The sequence below is a fragment of the Priapulus caudatus genome, unplaced genomic scaffold, assembly GCF_000485595.1.
Source record: "Priapulus caudatus unplaced genomic scaffold, Priapulus_caudatus-5.0.1 Scaffold1705, whole genome shotgun sequence".
NCBI classification, from domain to species: Eukaryota; Metazoa; Priapulida; class Priapulimorpha; order Priapulimorphida; family Priapulidae; genus Priapulus; species Priapulus caudatus.
Window position 1 is genome coordinate 466 of NW_014578766.1, and position 11,116 is coordinate 11,581.

The 11,116-nt window shown below is 48.7% G+C and overlaps 1 protein-coding gene across 1 annotated transcript in view; it reads right to left on the minus strand.

Annotated features, from left to right (window-relative positions):
* Positions 1 to 2,493: 2,493 nt before the first annotated feature.
* Positions 2,494 to 11,116, minus strand: part of LOC106817371 — a 22,972-nt gene continuing 14,349 nt past the window's right edge. Inside the window, exons 4-7 of the mRNA XM_014822032.1 lie at positions 5,660 to 5,753; positions 5,237 to 5,303; positions 5,007 to 5,073; positions 2,494 to 4,502 (exon numbers count right to left, since the gene is read on the minus strand). Of these exons, the coding sequence (XP_014677518.1) occupies positions 2,494 to 4,502; positions 5,007 to 5,073; positions 5,237 to 5,303; positions 5,660 to 5,753 (2,237 nt within the window). The remainder of the gene's footprint in view (positions 4,503 to 5,006; positions 5,074 to 5,236; positions 5,304 to 5,659; positions 5,754 to 11,116) is intronic.

The window sequence follows — 11,116 nt, forward strand, 5'->3', positions numbered from 1 at the left end:
ATTATGCTGAAATTGAAACAATCACATTTCTTTCGTTTTTCTTCTTCATCCTTCTTTCTTTCTTTTTTCTTTTTTTAAAAATCTCAGGTGGGGTATGTGTACAGTCCATCCCCCCTCCTTCAAGAGCGGGGGGATGCGCATCGCATCCCCCATCCCCCCGAGATTTACGCCCCTGGTGCGAATCACTTAAAGAGCGCGCGGTTCCTAGGGGTTGGTTGCAGGGAGGGGGAGTTTCTCCCCTTCCGCGCGAAGCGCGGAAGCTCTGACGTTTCATTAAATTATTAGAGAAAGAAGACGATTCGTTGAACCGTTCTCGACACTAAATTTTCAAAAATAATATTGGATTTATTGTTAAACAAGATTTCGATTTTTTTAGGATATCTTCAGAAAAGATCGACAATAACATTGCACACAATATGAATATTTAGAAATCAGTCTAATAAGATAATAAGCATAGGGAAAAAACTGTTACGTATGACATTTTATATGACAGCACAGCCCAACTTAGAACCCCTGGAACATAATAGTAATATGGGTACAAAAACCTCTTGATAAACAATGTTTTTCGTGTTATTCTCTGGTGGAAATATGTAAAGATTCCTGGCGTCTCGAACTGTTGAGCTCCCCACGTACGGCACGTAACCGCATGTACGAATGGGTTGCACTTCTCATTTCAAAGCCTGTTGATAAACAATGCAGTCGTAACCTCTGAACTGGCTGTGCTCTGTTTTAGCTCGGTGCTCGGTTTCGGTTTCACAATACCAGCAGCCGGATGAGGTGAGGGAATCGATTTTTCTCTGTGTGGCAGCACTGTACAGTCAGTGCTGACATTATGTGAAGATTCACGAATTGACGGGTTTTTCACGGATTTTTCGGCGAGTTTGACGGTTTGACAGGGTTTTTTTTTATCTAGGAACACTCCCCGGGTATAAGAGATGGCCCTGTGAAAATTGCATCCAGATCGCTTGGGCGGTTTGGCCGCCTATAGGGAAGATACATACATACATACATACATACGAACTCAAATATATATTAGATTTCACGGTTGTAGCTACAAAAACCACAATACTACAAACGATATACTTGTACAAGTCAGAAAAGAATCTTTCGAGTACTGCTTTATTCTATACGAGTGTCTGTGCGCGCAAAATGTTGTGTGATGTATATATCACGTCTGCTCATCACCATACATACGAGTTATGTGCAGTTAGTTATTCTTTGCTTGTAATGTTAGGGTAGGGCATACTACACGGACGTGTGCGGTTGACTTCAAACACTGCACAGTGGTGCCGCACCTAAGTGATTTAATCCACGTCGCCAGGGGCACGGTAAAGCACGTGCACGCACACGAAAATGCACACACGCACGCGCCCTCACGCTCGTACGAACGCACATTACATACAGACTGTGTAGTTAGGCAGGGCTCTGTAGCCATTGTATAATAGCGCGAGTGCATGAATAGAAAAGATGCATAATTTATTATTTATGCATGTACTCAGCATAAGCATGTGTATATAGCTATGTATATGATTTGTAAATGTCTATTTAAATAGCTATATAACATAAAATATGTCTGCAGCCGCGATAAGCGTATAACAGGAGCAGGGAATTGTGTGTTCAATGGTATTACCAATTTTCACTCTCGAGTTGGTCATAATAGGTACGCCTATGTTTACGGATTACTCTGTGTGTGTGTGCATGCGTGCGTGCGTGCGTGCGTGTGTATGCGCATGAGTGTGATAGGAATGTTGTGAAATGAAAATTTTGTAGAGAGGGTCGGTATAAAAGTCAAGAACGATATTTATGGGTAGTAATCGTGGGTTTAATAAAACAATAAATGTAGAGAAACGACCTATTATAATTTACATAAAACGGTAAAAATAACAACAATATAATAATATGGAAATATTACACACCGATTCGTCATCACAGAGTATTCCCGAACACAAAAAACTGCAGAATGTGGTCCTGAGAATTTCACAAGTACAGAATAAACTATTAATTAATGGACTGCACAACCTTCCCTCGCTTGCAGTCAAACGAACAGAACAACACCAGGCGCACACATATTCCCGCTAAGTAAATTACATATCTACCGGCGTGTCACCCACGTAGCCGCGTGCCGCAGTCACAACCGACGCTATGGCGCTCACACACTAACCTCACATGCACCCTCCACTCACACTCTATCACTCTCCACTCACACTAACCTCACACCCTCCACTCGCACTCTATCACTCTCCACTCACACTAACCTCACACTCTCCACTCACACTCTATCACTCTCAACTCACACTAACCTCACACTCTCCACTCACACTCTATCACTCTCAACTCACACTCTATCGCTCTCAACTCACACTCTATCGCTCACCACCCACACTGTATCACTCTCCACCCACACTGTATCACTCTCCACCCACACTCTATCACTCTCCACCCACACTCTATCACTCTCCACTCACACTCTATCACTTTCTCACGCAAACTCAACTAGAGGTGAGTTACTTCATCCTCCTCATTAACGTTGCCATCGTCAAACTGCTGGTCCAGCCACTTCTTCAGTGCGTCGCTTCCCCGGGTCGGGTATAGAGGGCGCCCCACGGGCCTCTCGTCGCGAGTCTCCTCTAGCATGTCGTCGAAGCTGTGGTGCATTTTGGGAACGTGATGATGGCCGCCGCCCGCGCTCACCGGACTCAGTCTGCGCGCGCCGTGCTTGCCCTGGTGCAACCAGCTGTGGGCCGCTGCCGCCGCCGCATGCCGGCTCAGCCGCCCCACGGGCTCGCCGGCGCTCTGCGACGCGAGACCGGCGGGCGAGGCGACCGCCGGTCTGTATATGCCAGGCGCAAACTCGTAGGGGGTGCGCATGGCGCCGGCGAGCAGACCGCTCTGCCTCGAGTCTTCCTCGCTGGCGACGCGGGAGACGGCGGACCCGCCGCTGCTGCTGACACCGGACGTGAGCGTGCGCGCGCTCCCGGACGCGGTGACGTAGTCGGACGACGTCGCGCGTGACCACGACGAGGCGACGTCGTCCCTGTCGCCGTGACCACTGCGAACGTTCGCGCTGACGTCCTCGTCGAGCGACGGCAAGTAGTGACAGGACAGCTCGGAGCTCGAGTCGACGCTCAGCTGGTACTCGGAGACGAATTTCCCCCACGAGTCTCTCTTCGCCGCCGCCGGATCGTCGACGCCGGACGCGGAGCTGGCGTCCGTGCAGAGAGACGAGGTCGTCTCTGTCGTCGGCGGTCTCACGTTACACTTACTCTTTGGCGTGCTCGTCGCTCTGATGTCGCTGTCAAACTCCTTACGGAATTTGCGGTCGATCTCCGTGATCGCGCGCGTGTCCGGCAGTTCGTCGTCGTCGTCGCGGGAGTCGGTCAGCTCGCTGTGGGACGCCGCGTCGTCGCCGGCACGCGGATCTCGCGCGTGGCTGTGCGACCGCTGCGACGCCGCCACCGCGCCGCACGCCTCACTGCCGTCGCCAGCGCAGCACACCAGGTCAAAGCTGCCGACACTGCTGCGCGAGTCCGAGTTGACGAAGAAGCGGCAAGCGAGACTCTCTGCCGTCGGCCGCCACCGCCGCGCCTCGCGATCCGCCGGCTCCCGGCAGGTGGCGTCGCTGTCGGCGGAGTCGTCCATCTCGGGCTCGCTGTGGTGAGCGCGCGGCGGTGGCAGGCGGCGGCCGCGCACGCTGCTGGGAGCGGACGCGGCCTTCGTGACGCTGCGCGTCATCGCCCTGCATGGCTGCATGCTGCGCGGGGTCGAAGGTCGCAGGTTCTGCAGGGCTTCGCGGATCTCGCGCTGATTCGGCGGGATGATCCCGATCGGCGACTTCGACAGCGGCGTGAGGCTGCGGGTCGATGGTGGCGCCACCCTGCCGGCGAGCCGCGAGCCGTCGCGCGCCGCCAGGCGGAGTATCGTCGCCGTCGGCGTGACGCTGTCCGTGTCGCTGCCGCTCGACACGGATGTGGAACTCTTCGAGCGGGCCATGCCGCTGACGCTGCCGCCGCCGACGCCACCGCCGCCGCCGCTGCTGCTGGACGGGTAAGCTGACCCCGTAGTGCTGGACGTGTCGGACATGCCGGAACTCTCCAGGTCGCTGTAGTCGCACGAGTCGGCTGCGGTGGCCGGCTTCGTGTAGGACGCGTGCGTGCGCAGCCGGCGCGGCGTGCACAGACACAGCGACACTGTGCTCGAGCAGCGACTCCGCTCCACCTTCGCGTCGTCGCTGCTCGTCATTGTCGCCGTCGTCGCCGTCGACCTGCGCTCGCTGCCGGGCGACGAGTCGAACGAGTGGTTCGTGCGGCCGCTGCCGCTGGGACTGCAGCTGGACTTAGTGATGAGGGAGTCGCTGAGGCTGCCCGGGAGTAGCCTCTCGTCGCAGCGTGGCTCCGTCATCACGATGGACAGTGAATCGGACTGAGACGCCGAACCAAAGCTCTCCGCGGTGGACACCACCGACGCCATTGATTCAGCGGTGGCACGAGAGCTCTCATATTGTTCTGAAGTGGTAATGGTTTCCCGTCAATTCCAATTTCCTATTCTAAAACAGCATAAACTCTTAGTGTATTTCGCCATATTTTCCCTCCAGATTTTGCGTTTCTAAACAATGATTTCGAAACTAATTCTTTAAATGGTCGCGACGGCACAAAACTCAAGTGTAGTGAAATAGTAGGTACGCGAATGGTTTGAATATATCTTCCACAACCGGCATGTTCCTGCATTTTTAAATTATAATCTTGCAATTTGTGAAACAAGTTTGGCCTCCATGAAATATGGAATAATTACGCTGTTTTGCACAAAACACATCTAAATTTTTAACCCTTATTCTTATTAGTTATATTCTTTTCAAACCAGGCAGAAACTAAATATCCTGCACAGTACATAATTACAATTTCAGATATTTCTTTACCGAAGTAATAGCGGTTTGCTGCAAATTAACAAAAGTTCTATCGATCTTCTTCTGTCGTTAAACAAGATAAACATACGAACTAAACAATAAGTACCTCCGAGGATAGAGGCTTCCTCATGACACAGCTGCTCATACTCTAGAGTCTTCTCGGCCAGTATTTGCTGAAAGGCATGCAACGACAGGTTACACGTAGGCTGATGTCATGTGTGGTTGTGTAAAGGCGGTTTGACGAGAGTAAAATATTTATACACGTCTCCCGCAAGACTCGCCTGTCTTAACTGCAGGCTAACTTTTAAGCGTTTACTGCAATGTAATGATTGTTACCTTCAGTTTAATCGTTCGCATGTGGAGCTCGACCTTTCTTACACAGTCTTCGAAAAGAACCACCATTCTGAAAGTGATCAACCCGCCATTTATTATTTAATGCAGCATAGGCAAAACACAGGTTTCTATTGATCTCTTGGTACCCATGGCCAACATTTTTTGAGGACCACCACAGCTAGCTACCCCTATACTTAAATTGGCATTTTACAGCTTCTACACTCGTTGGTTTTAATACCAGCGTCATTACTGCAGTCAATGTAAACCTTCCTGTTCGGTGACCCTTTTTAGAAGGGTAAACATCGTGTGGAAAAAACGCAAAACTGTGATGGAACTGCAAATATATGTGTGCAGATATCCATACCATAGAATACCTAAAGTGCAACATATTATTGGCTACGAGTTTCTCAGCTGTCATTACTATACCTAATGAATTCTCCGCAGCCGTGTATGAATTCGACGAGCTGCGCATGCGTCGCGTCTTCCAGGTTCGTTCCGTTAATTGCCAAAATGACGTCGCCTGTAAAATACAAACATACTATATTATTAAGCGTACGCCCATCAATCCGCAACGTTCCGCTATAGAGGCAGCCACACAATAGCTGCATGCGGGCATGTCTAAGGGCAATAATTCAGCTTCTTATTTGCATTGTAACAAGAGCGTATAAAGAAGGCCTTCGTAATACGCTCTTGATTGTAATATGCACTCAAGGAATATGCGTTACTGACTGCTATAATGACTGCAAAAACCTGCTTTATATAATACTGCTTTATATTCAGTCGAATAGCCTCTTTCACTAGCACAAAGATTATACTCTCCCGATGCCATATTTTACATTTATTTCCACATTATTCGCATATACAATCTTGCAAGCTGTTACAGCCATCGCGTTTCCGTTCTTCGGCGCCAGTATTTGCATCCAATCAAAACCGCTTGGATTATATTGCAGGCGAATTCATTATCGGCAGACTTTTTTTGGTTTAAATCGATTTTTGGTGCTACAGAAGGTTTATCGCGAGACAACAACGGAGAACGCTTCAGAAATTCGAGTAAAATAGCCTATTAGAGCTCTTAATAATACTGGCGTCAGCTTGTTGGGTTCGTTAGCGGGCATTTAATTTGCACTCGAGTTTCTCCTATACGTCAAAATTATATAAAATGTCAGTGTTCGTCTAGAAACTGTATGTAGCTGGTGCATCGTGATTATTATTCAAAACGCATAATTTTACTCACTAATGCGACGCGAGCAATCTCGTATTGTGTATACCTGATTAAATTTGTTAAACGCTATTACAATATAAGCTGATATGACGCCATTGCGAATTCAATCATAGTCAAATCAACTTCGACCGCCGGCCACAGGCATCAACACAAGTTTTATATTTCCGCTCTTATTAAGTACATACACGTTTCACGCGCATCCATTATGTAGGATGTAAAATTTTATTATTCTTTTCATGACACTATACGGCTCTTATTTCATTATTTTCGCAAGTCTGCTATAAAGAAACTTTGCTAAAATGCCAAATTCAGCACACTGTATGGGTCGGAAAGACGGTGTTCCTTGGTCATACATCTTCCGGTTCACTTCAATTCAGCACACCCTATATTATGTCCGTTGATTTCTAGGGAGCCACTGTACTTTATAGTTTTTTTGAATTCGCATTGAACGCATGATAGCAGGCAAGCAAACACCGGAAACCGCGATAACACGAAATGCGCTGACGAATATCAGGACATGCAGTGGCCTGGAAGAGGTAAGTATATAAATGCAATACGTAAATTTAAAACCTCTCTCTCTTTCTTCACCCACCTCTCTCTCTCTTTCCCTCTCTCTCCCCCCCCCTCTCCCTCTCTCTCTCTCTCTCTCTCTCTCTCTCTCTCTCGCTCGCTCGCTTTTTCTCTCTTCTTCGTTTCATCCTTTCTATCTCTGTCACCTTCCCTACCTATCTCTCACACACGCGCGCGCACACACACGCATGCACTATTTCTCCATCTTTTCTAATTCACACTCACACTCACTCATACTTTCTCACCCATACACGCGCGTACGGTATTCCTCTCCCTCTCATTTCTCTTTTCGCGCTATCATCCGTAGAGTACAGCTCACGCACAGCTCCGTCGCTCCTTCTCTGCTCTCTACTTACTCTTTCAGTTCACGTGCGCGCCTCCGTGCGTGTGTCTGTCTGTATGGTGAGGGGTGAGGAGGGATTGATACTGCTTTGTGCAGTTTCCATGGTTACAGGAGCCAACTCAATAATAGCGCGCGATTAAGAGCTAGTCGTTGGTAGTGAAAAGATTCGTAGGGACAAACGCGAGTCAGCATGTCCATGCGCCCCCCCCCCGCATATAGGAGGGGGAGAGGGGAGTGAAGGAGAGAAGCGAGAGGAGGAGAGTTAGGTGGATAGATACACACGCAGACAGAGAGAGAGAGAGAGAGAGAGAGAGAAAGAGCGCCCGAGTGCGTGTGACAATTGTGCGTGTGTGCGTGTGCATGCGCGTGCGTGCGTGCGTGCATGCGTGCGTGCGCGGTGTGTGTGTGGTGTGTGTGCGTGCGTGTGTGTGGTGTGCGTGTGCGTGTGCGTGTGCGTGTGCGTGTGCTTGTGCGTGTGCGTGTGCATGTGCGTGAGCTAAAGCGAGAGAGAAAAGGGGAAGCAGAGGGAGAGAGAGAGACAGAGGAAGAGAAAGCGATTGGCCTAAGCGCGTGAAAGACGGGAGAGAAACGGGTGGGGAAGCGCGGGACAGTGGCGGAGTGGGTGTATCGATACAGGCCTAGAGTATAGAGTATACAAGTATAGAGTTCGTCGCGATTACACGGATTGTTATGTAGATGTGCGGCCACTGTTGATTCTTCCCAGTAATCTGCTCTCTCTCTCGCATGTGCCATCTGCAGCCTTGTGCTTGTCTCCTCCGCCGTCGAATGACCCGCTGCGAGAGCGGAAACGAAGACGCAGAGGCATATCAGAATGCGTGGAGCATCCGTGCGGGATCAAGCAAGCAAAGGACAATTAGCGAAGATGGAAGAGATGGCGACTGGCGAGAATGCAAGCGACAGCGAGGAGAGAAGGCTTTGTCTAGGGGGCGCACATAATGAGATAGTACGGCGCTCGGTAGAGCGGACCACTGAATGACATGGCGAAGCTTCTGATGTAAAGTCAGATACAACGTCCGACTTCAAGATTGCAATCTGAATAAAGTAATAACCGCCATCCACGCCGCACACGATGTGCGTGCAAGCGTGATCGAATTCATACTCTCACACGCGTGTCACAAGTCTTCATATCGGAATAATTTAGATAGATCTTACGATCTGTAGCAGAATGCGCGCTGGATCTGAAAACCCACCAATCTCATTATCGTGGTTTCGATTACGCGCGGAATATCTTGGCAATTTGCACCGAGTGTTTGTCCACGACTCTGTCCCCACCAGCACTTGACATGGCGTCTCATATTGTGGTTGTTAGGTATCTTTCTCACCGTACACCCGACAGAAACCTATTGTAAGAAAGCGCCTACAGCATGGACACTGATTGACATACGGATTATGCTAATTTTCTTTAAACGATCTTTTTAGATAGACTAATGCTCTCGTATAACGGCTAATGATTGATTTTATAGTTCCTAGTAGGCACGACGGCACAACTTGATGAATAGTCAAAACAACACTCTCAATGTGTCACATCACAGAGAGTCAGGAAGCACGCACAAGGACGCCTAACCTCTACTAGCCGGGTGACATGTATTATCGAATAATGTAACAACTATTTTGTTATTGCTACGCGTAGGTACGGGGGCAACATGAGAAACTGTGCTTCTACGAACTTCCCTGTTTTCGTCGACTTGGTTCGCAGAATCGTTGCACTAGGTCAACTTATATTCCACAGACGTCAGATGTCGGCCTTGCTAATTAGTATCGTTGTCAGGATAAATGTTTGTTGTAGACACGCCTGAAGCGAACTAGGTTCCTTACCTGTGTCTTGGATGCTATTAAAGTGATGAACGCGCAGGAATTGTGTGTGTGCGCGCGCGCGTCTGCGTGCGTGCGTTCGCGTGTGTGTACTTGCGTTCGTTTATTTGCTCGTTCGCGCGTGAGTGTGTATGCGCATGCGTCTGTCCGTCCATGTTATATGTTTCCACGTAACAGACTGTGCGGGATGGAGATATATCAGCGATCTGTTAGCCTTCAGTGTTTCACTACAGACTGCGTTGTTTTCACGGAACAACCACGGTTACGCTACGCAAAACAGTACATCTATTATTCCGTGTTTGCGTTCGTACGTGCGTGCAAGTGTGTCTGTGCGTGCGTCCGTCTATAATATGATGTTTTGCAGCTCCACGTATTACAAGGTCACGTGAGATGAACAACACTATCTCTATAAATATGTATGGAGACGGATTAAAACATTATAATCATATATAGGAGAGAACCAATGGGGTTAAGAACGCATTACTGCATGAACATTCAACGACGTAAAGCAAAGTACTACGAAATCTTACAATTTGTGCTGTTCTTTATTGCTTGTGTAAATATGAATTTGTATTTATTAGGCTTCGAATTATGTCTAAGAAATCGCTTCTAACTATATACACGAATAATATTACACGAAAAATACGAAATTAATAAAAAAATGATTTAATCATATCTACGAATAATATGTAGAAATGCGTTCCTAATAAATATTCATTATGCGTTCAAAATGCCTAATGAGATTTTCATATCCACCAGAAGCAGGATGCACACGACGGGTGGGATGACGTCATTTACAACATTTCCGCTCAATACGTGCTTTCGTGAGGCCAACACGCAAACTGGCGGAGACTCCGTACAAGATCCGCAACGGCAGTCCTTGCACGAGGACCGCCATTCAGATGAAATAGGTGCGGTGTTTGCTCCGTGTCGCATACACGCACAGCCTCTCCCTCCACCCCCAAGGTGCACTCATCGGATGCACTGACAACAATAATTATGATATAGGACATTCTCCGCATACACTCCTATTCTGAATATAGAACATAGAATCTTAATAAATGGAAGACCTTGGAGTAGACTCAGACTCACAACCCACCATTTTGAGGGGAAGTGTATTCGAATCACGCATGGACGCAAGAGGAACGTCGGGAACATGCGCCTGACTCGAGAGATCGATATTTTAATATTAAGTATGGGGTTAAAAATCACCCGTACACTGTACGCTCGCCATGTATCACCTATACTTTGCTGGCGTTATGTGGGTAAAAAACACGTCTCATACTGTTCCCTCGCATGCAGTCATGTGTGCACACTAAATATGGGTCACATCCTCATTCGGCGGCAGTTCGGCGAATCCACAGTTCCGCAACGCTGTGTCAAAGTCGGGGATGGCTAACGGCGTTCGGTGACAACTGAATTCGCCGACATTCCCCGTAACTCAGGCGAACAAACTAAATTTTCCCCGCTCTCGCGTTTGCCGATGTTATTGGTGGAAGAAACTTGCGCGACCACAACGACAAATCAGATTGCGGTCAACAGCAACACTCCCCCGTACACGCAGTGTTTGCTGCGTTGCCGCGTGATTCACGCCATTACCCCCAGCCCGAGGTTAATATCTACTTACGGTTCGACCCCCTACCCACGTAAAGGCGTGCATCTGTCGCGCCTGCTAGCTGTCTCGTTCTACGTAACACGAATACGTACAAGAATGAGTAACACAAGAACGAGAATACGAAGCACAAGAATGAACGACATGTCGCCGAGGCATGTGCAGACGGATTTCTAGATGTCCCGGAAAACAGGCGCGTAGCCAGGGGGGGGCGGGGGGGGGGGGGGGGGGGGGGGCCCCCCCCCCCCCCCAAAACGGCTCAAATATTGGCCCAAAATGGCTTAAATATTTCAAAATTTTCTG